Below are 17,263 nucleotides of genomic sequence, written 5' to 3' on the forward strand. Positions count from 1 at the left end.
GGATGAGAGGTTGTGCTGTCAATTTTCGAGGTTGTAGGGCGTTTAGTTTTGTTGTTTTGTTGGTTGCCGGGATTCCGTTACTCTTTTATATATATAGATATATTTAAATAAAGTTCTCCACAGGAGGGATATAAATATCACAAATAAATAAATATAAATAAAGTGTTATTATTGTTGTTGTTCTGAGTGTTGTGCTTTTCCGCGTAGGACCAGGCCAGTCTGGAGGCCGAGCGGCAGAAGATCAACTCGGTGGTGCGGAGCCTGCAGCGGGAGTTGGAGGAGAGCAGCGAGGAGACGGCGCACTGGAAGGAGATGTTCCAGAGGAACAAGGAGGAGCTGCGCAACGCCAAGCAAGAGTAAGGCCATGCGGTTGCGGTGGTGTTATGCCTCGACTCTTGAAGGCATCAGAGAAATGAAGGAAAATGGAAATGTATCCTCTGAAAGCAGAGCTCAGACAAGGGGAAAGTTCGAAAGCAGGGGGATGAAACAGCCTGTATACATTGCGTTGTCGAAGGCTTTCATGGCCAGAATCACTGCGTTGCTGTGAGTTATCTGAGCTGTCTGGCTATGTTCCAGAAGCACTCTCTCCTGACGTTTCACCCACATCTATGGCAGGCATCCTCAGAGGTTGTTGAGGTCTGTTGGAGACAAGGCAAGTGAGGTTTATATATCTGTGGAAGGTCCAAGTATTCTTAAAACTAAGCTGCTTCCCAGTTTTGGTGTGGCACTTTTTTTTGGTTCACCCGGCAGGTTAATTTGGCCAAATAAACCTGTTGAACAATCTCCTTACTTTCAGTGTCTCATTGGACAAACAAACCCTGGAGGTTTTTGGGTCATAAAGAAAAGAGGGACATGGCAGCGAGTCCCAGCACTCCCATGAAGTTTCTCTGGGCAATGGAATTTCAGTTAAGAACTAGCTGTGCCCGGCAACGCATTGCTGTGGCGAAGTATGAGGCCCCTTCTACACAGCTGTATAAAATGCACACTGAAGTGGATTATATGGCAGTGTGGACTCAAGATAATCTAGTTCAAATCAGATAATATGAGATTATAAATGGGTTATATAGCTATGTGGAAGGGCCTTGAGTCTACACTGCCATATAATCCAGTTAAAATCTGATAATCTGTATTTTATAGGCAGTGGGGAAGAGGCCTAAGTGAGGCCTAACTCTGCATGTCCCCTGGGCTGAGTGGGTTGCTAGGAGACCAAGTGGTTGGAATTTAGCCTTGTAACTGGCAGCAATTGGATAAAAAGAATTATTCCTCTTCCTCTAATTAGGACTTTATTTTTCTTTTCTTTTTGTTGTATCAACCTAGAGGCGTGGATGGTGTTGTCAAATTTTGAGGTTGGGGGGCCTGTAAGTTTTGTTGTTTTGTTGGTCGCCGTGATGCCATCACTCATTTATATATATAGATGAGAAATATCCAGGAAGAACCCAGAGAAAAATCTCTCGAATTGTCTTATCTTTTAAGAGAGAAAGTAATTGAAATTCTAATGAATTTGCTAGATTGTTCGGAACATGAAATCCAAGAAAAAACAGACAGGACATACAGGATAAATACAAACTTTTCAAAAAGAAATAAAACACCAAGAGATGTAATAGTCCACTTTACGAAGAAAATTACCAGAGATGAGATGTGTTTTACTCAGTTGTATTGTTGATTTTTTGTACTTTCTTTATTGTAATCTTTTAGACACATAAAAGCTATCTTGAGTCCCAGCATACATTTATTATTTTTCTCTATTATTATTGGTATTGTTACATTTATTTTACTCTATTTTTTATTATTATTAATACATTTATTATTTTACTCTAATTATTATTACTTGTATTATTTTCCTGTATTTGTTATTATTATTACATGTATTATTTTACTCTATTATTATTAAAAGGGTACATAAGCACATTTACATGGAAGAAGATGAGAATAATGATTTGATCAGAGTTGAACAGTCTTATCTTAAATTTGAGCTTTATGTCAATATTCAAAAACATTTAACCTACTGATTCCTCAATTAATGTAGTTTTGTTGGTATCTGTTTTTATTTCTGAAATTTACCACCCTCGGCTTATACTGGAGTCAATGTTTTACCAGGTAAAATTAGGTGCCTCGGCTTATATTCGGGTCGGCTTATTCTCGAGTATATATGTTATATAGGCTGGAGTTACACTTATAAATGCAAATGTTCTTAGGCCATCATGTCTCCAAATAGATTGCTGTCATTTCTCCTTACAATCATGGCTCTCTTTCTGCTTGCTTCCTTTCTTCTTTCCCTCCAGGCTGATGCAGGTGAAGGTAGAGCGGGAGGATTTTGAGGAGGAGCTGAAAGAGATGCGTGACCGCGTCACATCAATGCGACAGGAGCTGGACCAGGTCCGGAACGGCCCTGAGAACGACGGACAGGCCAGCGCCCTCCGAAAGGTTGGTTTGTTACCATAGACATCCCAGGAAGAATAATAATAATAATAATAATAATAATAATAATAATAATAATAATAATAAAGAAAACCGCACTACAAACTAGAGCTGACAGCTGGCACAACAAAACATTGCATGGAAAGTTCCTTGACAAAATTGAAGGAAAAGTTGATAAGGAGAAGAGCTGGGTCTGGCTCACAAATGGGACCCTGAAGAAGGAGACAGAAGGCCTGACCCTTGCAGCCCAGGAGCAAGACATCAGAACAAAGGCAATCAAGGCCAAGATCGAAATATCAGCTGATGACCCAAAATGCAAACTGTGCAAGGAAGCTGACGAAAACATGGATCATATCTTCAGATGCTGTAAGAAAATCGCACAGACAGACTACAAACAGAGGCACAACCATGTGGCCCAAATTATTCGTTGGAATTTATGCCTCAAGTACCACCTCCCAGCAGCAAAGAACTGGTGGGATCACAAACCTGCAAAAATCTTGGAAAATGAGCATGCAAAGATATTGTGGGACTTCTGAATCCAGACTGACAAAGTTCTGGAACACAGCACACCAGACATCACAGTTGTGGAAAAGAAAAAGGTTTGGATCATTGATGTCGCCATCCCAGGTGACAGTCGCATTGATGAAAAACAACAGGAAAAACTCAGCCACTATCAGGACCTCAAGATTGAACTTCAAAGACTGGCAGAAACCAGTACAGGTGGTCCCGGTGGTGATGGGCACACTGGGTACCGTTCCAAAAGATCTCAGCCAGCATTTGGAAATAATAGACATTGACAAAATTACGATCTGCCAACTGCAGAAGGCCACCCTACTGGGATCTTCACGCTTCATCCGAAAATGCATCACACAGTCCTAGACACTTGGGAAGTGTTCGACTTGTGATTTTGTGATACGAAACCCAGCATATCTATCTTGTTTGCTGCGTCATAATAAAATAATAATAATAATAATAATAATAATAATAATAATAATAATAATAATAATAATAATAATAATAATACATCACACAGTCCTAGACACTTGGGAAGTGTTCGACTTGTGATTTTGTGATACGAAGTCCAGCATATCTATCTTGTTTGCTGTGTCATAATAAAGTAATAATAATAATAATACATCACATAGTCCTAGACACTTGGGAAGTGTTTGACTTGTGATTTTGTGATACGAAGTCCAGCATATCTATCTTGTTTGCTGTGTCATAATATAATAATAATAATAATAATAATAATAATACATCACATAGTCCTAGACACTTGGGAAGTGTTTGACTTGTGATTTTGTGATACGAAGTCCAGCATATCTATCTTGTTTGCTGTGTCATAATATAATAATAATAATAATAATAATAATAATACATCACATAGTCCTAGACACTTGGGAAGTGTTCGACTTGTGATTTTGTGATACGAAGTCCAACATATCTATCTTGTTTGCTGTGTCATAATAAAATAAAATAATAATAATAATAATAATACATCACATAGTCCTAGACACTTGGGAAGTGTTCGACTTGTGATTTTGTGATACGAAGTCCAGCATATCTATCTTGTTTGCTGTGTCATAATAAAGTAGTAATGATAATAATAATAAAAAAAACTTTATTTATATACCGCTCTATCTCCCCGAAGGGACTCAGGGCAGTTTCCAAAGGGGTAAGCTGTTAGGAATTGTGGGAGTTGGAAGTCCAAAACACCCGGAGGGCCAAAGTTTGCCGATGCCTAGGTCAGCCTTCCCCACGGCAATGGGGAGAGGGGTTTCTGGTGTCTCTCACTGAGGCGTTTGTTTCCTCTCCTCCGGTCAGGAGTTGCGCGAAGTCCGGGACCAGCTGCGGGAGCTGACCCTGGAAAAGCAGGCCCAGGACGAGGTGCGGCGGCAACGCGAGCGGGAGGTGGTCTCCTTGAAGGCGGCCCTGAAGGAGGAGCGCTCCCGCCATGAGGAGGCGGCGGCCGAGATGAAGCGCCAGTTCCAGCAGGACGCCCAGCAGCTCCGGAAGGATTCCGAGGAGGCCTTCAAGGCAAGGGCTTTGTATAACAATATTACACTATAGTGGTAGAGTACAATATAGTAATATATAATGCTAATATTGTGCTATGCTAGTGATATAATATATTGTATGTACATTTGACTTCGGAATGAGAGAGGGCGGGGTATAAATGTAGTGAATAAAGAAATAAATAAATTGGGAAGGCTCCTAAGCTGGCACTTTGCTTGCTGTCAAGGGGCTTTCGTTTGAACTTAACTATATAGGAAAATGTTTTCCACTGACATTAAGTCCAGTCATGTCCGACTCTGGGGGTTGGTGCTCATCTCTATTTCTAAGCTGAAGAGCCGGCGTTGTCCGTAGACACCTCCTGTTGGTGTATTTTTGGTGTAAGGGTGAAATGATGAATCAAGTGTTTTTACTGTTGGAGGTTTGCAGCTGTGTATTCCGGACATGTTTTTCCAGCAGCTTAAGTGTTAACGGCAGGCCAGTTTGAGTGATAGTCTGCGGACCCAACAGGTCGTGACTTCCGGTCTGAGAGGACGTTCGTCAATCTTCTGTGCAATGTGCTGTTATCGGCAGTGTGTGCTTCACTGAGGACGTGCTTTGCTTTGCTTAAGAAAGCATGTCTCCCATGAGCGATGGACTTTGTAACTTGTAAATAATTTGCATACAGAATAAAGTCTTAGAACCGCTGCGAACGGCTGATTAACGACTGTGATGACGTTTATCGGTGCTGCTTATCCGGACGGGCAAGCAGTTTGACTGAGGATGGATTGGTGAGAGGACTGAATCACCAATAAATCAGGGTGGTGCGGAGCTGATAACTTTTAAACACCATCCTGACACCTCCAAGGTCATGTGGCCACTGGCATGACTGCATGGAGCGCTGTTACCTTCCCGCCGGAGCAGTACCTATCAAACTACTCACATTTGCATATTTTCGAACTGCTAGGTTGGGAGAAGCTGGAGTAGATCAATAGGTACCACTCTGGGGGGAAGGTAACAGCGCTCCATGCGGTCATGCCATTAGCCACATGACCTTGGAGGTGTCTATGGACAACACCGGCTCTTCAGCTTAGAAATGGAGATGAGCACCAAGCCCCAGAGTCGGACACGACTGGACTTAACGTCAGAGGAAACCTTTACCTTTACTAAGGACTTGTACATCAGAGTATCATAGGGCCAGGGAGTGAATAAAGTGCATTTTCTCACCCATTTCTGACCCTAACCTCACATATAGCCCTGGATACTCTGTTAAATATACCAAATATTTATTTTATTTATTTATTTACAGTATTTATATTCCGCCTTTCTTTCTCACCCCGAAGGGGACTCAGAGCGGATCACATTATATACATATAGGGCAAACATTCAATGCCCATATACACATAGAACCGAGACAGACGCAGAGGCAATTTAACCTTCTCCAGAGGGGATGTTCGATTCTGGCCACAGGGGGGAGCAGCTGCTTCATCATCCACTCTGACGGCACTTCCTCATTCCAGCGTTGTAAATTAGTTAAATTTGCCTCCCCACTTTATAAGTGGTACCTTATTTCCTACTTGATAGATGCAACTATTTTTCGGGTTGCTAGGTCAGCAACGAGAAGGGGCTACCGTGTTTCCCTGAAAATAAGACAGTGTCTTATATTAATTTTTGCTCCCAAAGATGCTCTAGGTTTTATTTTCAGGGGATGTCTTATTTTTCCATGAAGAAGAATTCACATTTATTGTTGAACAAAAAAATGAACATGTATTATATACTGTACAGTAGTTGTCATCACAAACCAGCATAACCAGACAAACTGTGAATCCTATCAAGAATTTCTTGTTACTCCCATTATTTCCATGTACAACACTCTATGGTACATACATTTACCGATCATGCATGCTCAGGTGTTTAGTTCGTTGGGCATGCTTCCAAACAAAAACTTTGCTAGGTCTTACTTTCGGGGGAGGCCTTATATTTAGCAATTCAGCAAAACCTCTACTAGGTCTTATTTTCTGGGGATGTCTTATTTTAGGGGAAACAGGGTATTTTTTTTTAATTGATGGGTGCTCAACCCGCCACGGGCTGGCCTCGAACTCATGACCTCATGGTCAGAGTGATTTATTGTAGCAGTCTGCTCACCAGTAGGCCCCTACCAATAGGCCCCTTTCCGCCTGCTTCTTCCAAGCTGTTTTGCATGTGCGAATGTGCACAAAAAAGCCCATGGAATGAGAACACGGTGCATGTGTTTTTTGATTTGGGATTTTGAGCACAAGCGATCCCCAAGGCTTAATTGTGGGAGTTGAAGTCTGTGAACAGCCCTTAAAATATGGAGGGAAAATATGTCTGGAGGGAGTATATATATCAGGAGGATAAGGAAGGATAACAGAACTAAGGAATTTATATGAGTAAATATGGTAACTTATATAAGAAGGTACGGTAACTGCCACCAACGTGAGGTAATGTCTTTTAACGTAAATGATAAATGGTAAATGGTAATGGCTTTCCCCCAGGCGCAGAGTGAGGCAAGGAGACTGATCTTTATGAACAACAACAAAGTTCAAGTTTATTTGTACATAAGCTTGTGGTTGCAATATATAGACGTTTCAGGATCTTGAGTTACAGTGCAGTCTTATTTGTATGAATACTTCTTAAACAACTTCTCTTTAAAGAACAGTGATCTAACTATCACTTTAACAATCAAGCTGTGGATTGATCTTCTTTTTTATTTATTTATTTTTAAACCAACTCCCTCTAGACTAAACTCCCGGTCAGCTTATATCCTCAGCCTTTCCCTGAATGACAATAAGCTGCCATCTGCTTGTGTGAACAAGCCTCAATTTCCCAGCTTTTCTAAGCTGTCAAAGAGCAACCTCTCGTCGGCTGATTCAAACAGCCCCTAACTTCCTCAAAAGTCGAACAGCAACTAACTTTTTTTTAAAAGGGTTTAAGCTTTAACTGCCAACTAAGCCACGCCCCTTCTCCTCCAAAGAGAGGCTATGTTGCTATGGCAACCTGTTGTATACTGTTTCCAGCTGGCTTCTATGCGAAGCCTGCCTTCGTTAATATATAACTCCTTCTTTTTTTTTTTTAAACAAACAAATAAAATCATATTAATAATTTCTGTTAACTCATAACATCCTTACAAAGTCCAACACACCTGGAGGGCTGAAGTTTGCCCATGCCTGATTTACACGATGCTCATTTTGCCCTTCCTTCCTTCCTTCCTGTTCTTTCCGCAGGTCAAGGCGGCCCTGGAGGGGGCGAAGGAGGCCACGGAGCAGACCAAGAAGGCGGTGGAGACCACGCTGCGGGAGACGCAGGAGGAGAACGATGACCTGCGACGGAGAATCCTGAGCCTGGAGACGCAGCTCAAGGAGTACCGGCACTTTGCGGACAACTGGCAGGGCATCGAGGCCCGGCTGAAGGAGAAGATTGCCAAGATGGAGGTAGAGTCATAGACTCATGCAGAGTTACAGTGGCAACTTAAAACAAAGCAAATACAGAAATTAAAGCCAATTCAATATTTGTGTGGATATGAAGTTGAAACACAGTATATCGTATATACTCGAGTATAAGCCAACCCGAATATAAGCCGAGGCACCAAATTTTACCACAAAAAACTGGGAAAACAATTTCAGAAATAAAAATAGATACCCTATTATTATTGTTAATATTATGTTTATTTTACTCTGTTTTTATAATAATAATAATAATAATAATAATAATTTTATTCTTATATCCCGCCCCATCTCCCCGGAGGGACTCGGGGCGGCTTACATGGGGCCATGCCCAGACACGACAGCACAAATCAGATAAAACATTAAACTGAGCAGTAAAACTTCAACATGATTAAAAACAGTCATAAAAGTCAATATAGACAATAATATTAAAATCCCGATTTGGGTCAAAAGATCCAAATAAATGAATAATAAATTAATATTATTATTAATACATTTATTATTTCACCCTGATACGATTATTGTTACACTTATTATATTACTCTATTTATTATTACATTTATTATTTTACTCTATTTATTAGTACAGTAGAGTCTCACTTATCCAACACTTGCTTATCCAACATTCTGGATTATCCAACGCATTTTTGTAGTCAATGTTTTCAATACATCGTGATATTTTGGTGCTAAATTCGTAAATGCAGTAATTACTATATAGCATTACTGTGTATTGAACTACTTTTTCTGTCAAATTTGTTGTCTAACATGATGCTTTGGTGCTTAATTTGTAAAATCATAACCTAATTTGATGTTTAATAGGCTTTTCCTTAATCTCTCCTTATTATCCAACATATTCGCTTATCCAACATTCTGCCGGCCCGTTTACGTTGGATAAGCAAGACTCTACTGTATTATTACATTTATTATTTTACTCTATTATTATTAAAAACATACATAAGCACATTTACATTGAAGAAGATGAGAATGATTTAATCAGAGTTGGACAGTTTTATCTTAAATTACAGTTTTATGTAAATATTCAAAAATATTTAACCTACTGATGCCTCCATTAATGTCATTTTATTGGTATCTATTTTTATTTCTGAAATTTACCACTCTCGGCTTATACTTGAGTCAATATTTTCCCAGTTTTTTGTGGTAAAATTAGGTGCCTTGGCTTATATTCGGGTCGGTTTATATTCGAGTATATATGGTAAATGTTTTTGACTATTTACATAAAACTATAATTTAAGATAAGACTGTCCAGCTCTGATTAAATCATTATTCTCATCTTCTTCAATGTAAATGTGCTTATGTATCCTTTTAATAATAATAGGGTAAAATAATACATGTAATAATAATAATAATAATAATAATAATAATAATAATAATAATAATAATAATAATAAATTCAGGAAAATAATACATGTAATAAATAGAGTAAAATAATAAATGTAATAATAATAATATCAGAGTGAAATAATAAATGTATTAATAATAATAAAAATCGAGTAAAATAAATGTAATACTAACAATAATGATAGAGTAAAATAATAAATGTAATAATACCAATGAAAATAGAGAAAAATAATAAATGTTCAGATTATCTGATTTGAACTGGATTATATGGCAGTGTAGACTCAAGGCCCTACCACACAACTATATAACCCAGAATGCCAAGGCAGGACAATCCACAATATTTCCTTTGAACTGGATTATCTAGAATTCACACTGCCATATAATCTAGATCAGTGTAGATTTTATACAGCTGTGTAGGAGGGGCCTCATATAATCCAGTTCTAAGCAAATAATATAAAATTATAAGTATATAATAATTACTGTGGTATAATTATACAGAACAATATAATCTCTAAAATCAGGACAATAAATAAAGAGCAACATCCCCTGTTTTCAGAAAGGAAACAACCAGGGCCAGCTAACATCTCCCAACAAAAGATTCCCCCGGGCAGGAAGCAGCCAGGTTTTGAAGCTGCAAGGCAATTAAATGCTAATTCAAGGAGACTAATTGCAGCATTCATACTTGCTGCACTGTGACTATTCATTGCTATTCAACCTGGCCAACCAAGGATTCCACAAGGTCGAAAGCGGCCAGGCTTGCAAGCAGCAAGGCTATTCAGTGCTGTTCAACCTGGTCAACCAAGATTTCCCCTAGATAGAAAACTTTCAGGTTTTGAAGCCACAAGGCTACTCTGTCCCATTCAACCTGCCCAAGGAAGGATGCCCCTATATGGAAAGCGGCCAGGCTTTGAAGCGGCAAGGCTATAGTGCAATATAGTAATATATAATGTTTATATTGTGCTATGCTAATAATATAATATATTGTATGTACATATAGTTTGTACATATAGTTTGTAAGGCAGGGGTCCTCAAACCTTTAAAGCAGAAGGCCGGTCCACAATCCTTGAGACTGTGGAGGGGCCGAATTATCATTAAAAAAAACCCGAACAAATTCCTATGCACACTGCACGTGTCTTATTTGTAGTGCAAAACAACAACAACAATGAAAGAACAATACAATATTTAAAAATGAAAACAATTGTAACCAACACAAACCTATCAGGATTTCAATGGGAAGTGTGGGCCTGCTTCTGGCCAATGAGATAGTTAAGTTAATTAGGATTGTTGTTGTTGTTGTTGTGTGCCTTCAAGTCATTTCAGACTTTGGGCAAGCTTAAGTCTAAAATTATTTATTTATTAATTTACTACATTTATTTACTACATTTATATCCCGCCCTTCTCACCCCGAAGGGGACTCAGAGCAGCTGTATGTACGTACAATATATTGTTAGCATTGCACAATATTAGCATTATATATTACTATATTGAACTATACCACTATACTGTAATATTATATGTAATATATAACATAGAATTAATATTATTATATGGTATTATTATTAGTATTATATTGTACTAGCTGTGCCCGGCCACGTGTTGCTGTGGCGTTGTCTGGTGGTGTCTGTATTTTATAGGCAGTGTGGAAGAGGCCTAAGTGAGGCCTAACTCTGCCTGTCCCCTGGGCTGAGTGGGTTTCTAGGAGACCAAGTGGGCGGAGCTTAGTCTTCTAACTGGCAGCAATTGGATAAAAACAATTATTCCTCTCCCTCTAATTAGGACTTTATTTTTCTTTTCTTTTTGTTGTATCAACCTAGAGGCGTGGATGAGGGGTTGTGTTGTCAATTTTCGAGGTTGTGGGGTGTTTAGTTTTGTTGTTTTGGCAGTCACCAGGATTCCATCACTCTTTTATATATATAGATAACATAATATTATTATCAATATTATATGTATATACAATATATTATATTATTTAAAATGATATAAAAATATTGTACAGTAGAGTCTCACTTATCCAACACTCGCTTATCCAACGTTCTGGATTATCCAACGCATTTTTGTAGTTAATGTTTTCAATACATCATGATATTTTGGTGCTAAATTCATAAATACAGTAATTACTATGTAGCATTACTGCGTATTGAACTACTTTTTCTGCCAAATTTGTTGTCTAACATGATGTTTTGGTGCTTCATTTGTAAAATCATAACCTAATTTGATGTTTAATAGGCTTTTCCTTAATGCCTCCTTATTATCCAACATATTCGCTTATCCAACATTCTGCCAGCCCGTTTATGTTGGATAAGTGAGACTCTACTGTATTATAAAAGTGAGGGCGGGGGCCAGGTAAATGACCTTGGAAGGCCACATCCGGCCCCCGGGCCTTAGTTTGGGGACCCCTGTTGTAAGGTGTCTACGGACAACGCCGGCTCTTTGGCTTAGAAATGAAGATGAGCACCAACCCCCAGAGTCAGACAAGACTGGACTTAACATCAGGGGAAACCTTTACCTTTTATAATAGTAGTAATAGTAATCCATTTAAAATGCAGGGAGAAATAGACTGGGATGGCCTGCAGGAAGAGGTAATGTTGAGACTGTAGGTTGCAACAGGGAGCTGTCCCCTTGTGTGTTGCCACGCAGTGCGTGTGCATTCCTTGAGAATAATGTTGTCTGCGAAGCCGTGCCTTCCCGTCCGCTTCAAGGCAGCGCTGTGTCCCTTTCTTCAGGGAGACCGCAAGCAGATGGAGGCGTCGCTGGAGGAGGCCTCGGACCAGGAGCAGGAGCTGCTGCTGGCCAAGCGCTCGCTGGAGAGCCGCCTGGAAGAGGCCCAGCGCAGCCTCAGCCGCCTCTCGCGGGAGCACCAGGACCTGAGCGCCTCCTTCCACGAAGAGGTCAAGCAGAAGGAGCAGCTCAAGAGGGCCAAGGCCGAGCTGGAGGACGAGAAGCGCCTGCTGGACAAGAGCGTCAGCAAGCTGACCAAAGAGGTGAGCCAGGGAGCAGCGGGATCCTCGCCACCGCCGTTTGCATAGCCTTGTTTTGAAATCATGCCTCGCCAGGGGTCTTTTGACCCATCATTTATGTTTGAAGCCACAGCACTATTATTATGTTACAGTAGAGTCTCACTTATCCAACATAAACGGGCCGGCAGAATGTTGGATTAGCGAATATGTTGGATAATAAGGAGGCATTAAGGAAAAGCCTACTAAACATCAAATTAGGTTATGATTTTACAAATGAAGCCCCAAAACATCATGTTAGACAACAAATTTGGCAGAAAAAGTAGTTCAATACGCAGTAATGCTATGTAGTAATTACTGTATTTATGAATTTAGCACCAAAATATCACGATATATTGAAAACATTGACTACAAAAATGCGTTGGATAATCCAGAACGTTGGATAAGCGAGGCTTGGATAAGTGAGACTCTACTGTACTAGCTGTGCCCGGCCACGCGTTACTGTGACGAAGTCTGGTGGTATGGGAAATAAAGTATTGAGGAATTGGTGGTAGTTAGGTCAAGGGTAAAGGTTTTCCCCTGACATTAAGTTCACTCGTGTCTGACTTTGGGGGTTGGTGGTCATCTCCATTTCTAAGCCGAAGAGTTGGCATTGTCCGTAGACTCCTCCAAGGTCATGTGGCTGGCATGACTGCATGGAGTGCCGTTACCTTCCCGCCGGAGCAGTACCTATTCATGTACTCTCATTTGCATGTTTTTGAACTTTAGGGTTGGCAGAAGCTGCCTAAGTGAGGCCTAACTCTGCCTGTCCCCTAGGCTGAGTGGGTTGCTAGGAGTCTATAAGTGGGCGGAGCTTAGCCTTCTAACTGGCAGCAATTGGATAAAAACAATTATTTCTCTCCCTCTAATTAGGACTTTATTTTTCTTTTTCTTTTTTTTGTATCAACCTGGAGGCATGGATGATGGGTTGTGTTTTCAAATTTTGAGGTTGGGGAGCCTTTAGTTTTGTTGTTTTGTCGGTCGCCGGGATTCCATCACTCTTTTATATATATAGATTGCATGTCAAAGCAAACAAGATAGATATGCTGGATTTCGTATCACAAAATCACAAGTCGGACACTTCCCAAGTGTCTAGGACTGTGTGATGTATTTTCGGATGATGCGCTCAGATCCCAGTCGGGTTGTTGTTGTTGTTATTATTATTATTATTGACACGACGATATTGTATGTCAAAGGAAACAAGATAGATATGCTGGATTTCATATCACAAAATCAGAAGTCGAACACTTCCCAAGTCTAGGACTGTGTGATGTATTTTCGGATGATCCCAGTAGGGTGGCCTTTTGCAGTTGGCAGATCGTAATTTTGTCAATGTCTATTGTTTCCAAATGCCGACTGAGATCTTTTGGCACGGCACCCAATGTGCCCATCACCACTGGGACCACCTGCACTGGTTTCTGCCAGAGTCTTTGCAGTTCAGTCTTGAGGTCCTGATAGCAGCTGAGTTTTTCCTGTTGTTTTTCGTCAATGCGACTGTCACCTGGGATGGCGACATCAGTGATCCAAACCTTTTTCTTTTCCACAACTGTGATGTCTGGCGTGTTGTGTTCCAGAACTTTGTCAGTCTGGATTCGGAAGTCCCACAGTATCTTTGTGTTCTCGTTTTCCAAGACTTTTGCAGGTTTGTGATCCCACCAGTTCTTTGCTGCTGGGAGGTGGTACTTGAGGCATAAGTTCCAATGAATCCTTTGGGCCACATTGTTGTGCCTCTGTTTGTAGTCTGTCTGTGTCTTGAGGCTGCAAGGCCATTCAATGCTAATCAACACTTTGAGGGCCGAAGTTTGCCCATGATGACAATCCTGGATTGTGCCTTCCTACCTGGCAGAATGGGGCAACATTGAAAAATGTTTCTGTTCCTGGTTTGAAAGTGTTATTTCCTGTTTAATTGTGCAGTACTTACTTTGAAAGTTGTTGTTCTACTCCAGAAACTACTTTTTTTGTGGTTGCCACAAACTATGGTGACTTAGTTGAGACTAGGAGATATCATTGAAAAGCCAGAGCAAAATGTGCTGCAGGATGTCCCTCCCGCCAAGATAATTTTTTTGAAGTTTAATCAACCTTTTCCATGTTTTTCTGATAGAACCAATGAGGAAATGACACTTATATCCCAATAACAATAGTGTAATTGATCATCACGCATCTGATCATCCAACATCCAGGGGAGTCGGGTGGGAATGGGGACTTCAGAGTGGGAACTGCAAGCGCGGCCATTGACCTGGTCTTCTTCTGCAGCTGGACCAGATGGCGCAGGAGTCGCACGGAGCTCTGTCCTCTCTGCAGTCGCAGCTGGAGGAGTACAAGGAGCGCTCCCGCAAGGAGATCACCGACACGCAGAAGCAGGCCAAGGACCGCAACACCGAAGTGGAGAAGATGCAGTACAACCTGGGGAGATTACAAGACGAGGTAAGGGAAAGGGGGGGAGGAACTACGGCCTTCCTTTGGTCCGTTTCGTAAAATATGGGCTTAAAACAGTGATTCCCAAAGTGGGCGTTACCGCCCCCTGGTGGGTGCTGCAGTGATCCAGGGGGGCGGTGATGGCATCTATTAGGACATTGGGTGGGGCTAGGGGAGTGAAGTAAAACAAGCAGTCAAAGAAGAAGAAAATGCCCTGGCAGAATATGTAAAGCAAAGTGAAGAACCTGCTTTGATTGAAGTCAAAAATCAGAAACTCCTCAAAGCACAACAAACAAAAAATCAGTACAAGAAAACCGCACTACAAACTAGAGCTGACAGCTGGCATAACAAAACATTGCATGGGAAGTTCCTTGACAAAATTGAAGGAAAAGCTGATAAGGAGAAGACCTGGCTCTGACTCACGAATGGGACCCTGAAGAAGGAGACAGAAGGCCTGATCCTTGCAGCCCAGGAGCAAGCCAGCAGGACAAATGCAATTCAGGACAAGATCGAAAAATCAGCTGATGACCCAAAATGCAAGGAAGCTGATGAAACCATTGATCATATCCTCAGCTGCTGTAAGAAAATCGCACAGACAGACTACAAACAGAGGCACAACTATGTGGCCCAAATGATTCATTGGAACTTATGTCTCAAGGACCACCTCCCAGCAGGAAAGAACTGGTGGGATCACAAACCTGCAAAAGTATTGGAAAATGAGCACGCAAAGATACTGTGGGACTTCCGAATCCAGACTGACAAGGTCCGGGAACACAACACACCAGACATCACAGTTGTGGAAAAGAAAAAGGTTTGGATCATTGATGTCGCCATCCTAGGTGACAGTCGCATAATAATAATGATGATGATGATGATGATGATGATAATAATAATAATAATAGAATAATAATAATAATAATAATAATAATAATAATAATAATAATAAACTTTATTTATATACTGCCCTATATCCCGGATGGAACTCAGGGCAGTTTCCAATAATAAAAACAGCACAAACATTACATAACAGCATAATAACAGATTATTAAGCAAATAATATAATTATAGCAATAAATAACGCTTACATGACCCGATCAAGGGGATGGGAACCATAAACCCAATATATTAAAATGTATCATTGACGAAAAACAACAGGAAAAACTCAGCCGCTATCAGGACCTCAAGATTGAACTGCAAAGACTCTGGCAGAAACCAGTGCAGGTGGTCCCAGTGGTGGTGGGCACACTGGGTGCCGTGCCAAGAGATCTCAGCTGGCATTTGTAAACAACAGGCATTGACAAAATTATGATTTGCCAACTGCAAAAGGCCACCCTACTGGGATCTGCAGGCATCATCCGAAAATACATCACACAGTCCTAGACACTTGGGAAGTGTTCGACTTGTGATTTTGTGATATGAAATCCAGCATATCTATCTTGTTTGCTGTGTCATACAATAAAATAATAATAATAATAATAATAATAATAATAATAATAATAACTTTATTTTTGTAGCCTGCCTCTATCTCCCCGAAGGGACTTGGGACGGCTAGCATGGGGCCAGGCCTAGGCAATTACAATGAAACAAAATAAAATACATACATGGCACGCATCATCCACCACCCTGCTTCTCTCTCTCTGTCTCCTCGAAGGTGACGCGGCTGAAGCAGGCGCTGCAGGACAGCCAGGCCGAGCGGGAAAACGCCGTGTTGGACAAGGAGCTGCTGGCCCAGCGCCTCCACAACCTGGAGCAGGAGATGGAGTCCAAGAAGAGGGCCCAGGACGACCGCTCCCGGCAGGTGAAGGCCCTGGAGGTTAGTATTTCACCCCATTGGTTTTATTTTCAATTCTTATTAGATTGAGGAGTTGTTAGCTGCCTTCAGTCCCTATGGGGAGAATGCTGGGATTATAAATACCGTATATACTCAAAGATAAGCCGAGTTTTTCAGCCCTTATTTATGAGCTGAAAAAGCCTCCCCTGGCTTATATTCCGGTCAAGGCCAGAGGCCATAGTATATTTTCTTTTCCAAAACCTCCCTCCTCTGCTTCTCCTCCCAGGCTGGTTATCTTTTTTTTTTTTTTGAGAGGCAGAGACAAGAAGCAAATGTTTTCAAAAGCGAAAGGAGAGTGTGAGAGAAACCCTTGCAAGCCAGATTGCATGGGCAGAAGGGGAAGAAAAAAAATGATATTCTTGCAAATTTGCACGATTCATTACTATTATTATTATTATTACTATTATTATTATTATTATTATTACTACTACTACTACTATTATTGCAAGACATTTGAGTCCAAAGGGAGGGAAGGAGGGAAAAGAGAGCAACGGAAGGTGTGTATTTCTTTTTATTCCTAAGGAAACAAAAACGAGGTGGGCTTTTCTAGGAGGGGGAGAGAAGTTTTAAAAAGCCTTTTCTGGCTACTTTTAGAGTTTGAAAAAGGGAGAAAGAAAAGAGGTGGGAAAGGGCAGGAGAAAAGAGGACAAAGTTGTTTTTAGGGGGGCTTTGCTTGCATTTCTTCCTTGAGCAAATGCATGCCCCAAAGCTTCTAAATATTTATATAGATTTCCCCCCTACAAAGACATTAATATATGAATTTTCCCCTTATATGTTCACAGGTCTTTGCAA

General features: G+C 40.7%; 1 protein-coding gene across 6 annotated transcripts in view; it reads left to right on the top strand.

The window, feature by feature from the left end:
• cgn (cingulin) overlaps window positions 1-17,263 on the top strand; it is a 138,725-nt gene that overhangs the window by 85,124 nt on the left and 36,338 nt on the right. For all 6 annotated transcript variants that reach the window (XM_062965276.1, XM_062965281.1, XM_062965279.1 and 3 more), the window contains 7 exons: window positions 208-356; window positions 2,283-2,424; window positions 4,243-4,455; window positions 7,656-7,862; window positions 11,956-12,213; window positions 14,479-14,649; window positions 16,292-16,453. In XM_062965276.1, coding sequence (XP_062821346.1) covers window positions 208-356; window positions 2,283-2,424; window positions 4,243-4,455; window positions 7,656-7,862; window positions 11,956-12,213; window positions 14,479-14,649; window positions 16,292-16,453 — 1,302 coding nt within the window. The remainder of the gene's footprint in view (window positions 1-207; window positions 357-2,282; window positions 2,425-4,242; window positions 4,456-7,655; window positions 7,863-11,955; window positions 12,214-14,478; window positions 14,650-16,291; window positions 16,454-17,263) is intronic.

The sequence above is a fragment of the Anolis carolinensis genome, unplaced genomic scaffold, assembly GCF_035594765.1.
Source record: "Anolis carolinensis isolate JA03-04 unplaced genomic scaffold, rAnoCar3.1.pri scaffold_14, whole genome shotgun sequence".
Lineage (NCBI taxonomy): Eukaryota > Metazoa > Chordata > Lepidosauria > Squamata > Dactyloidae > Anolis > Anolis carolinensis.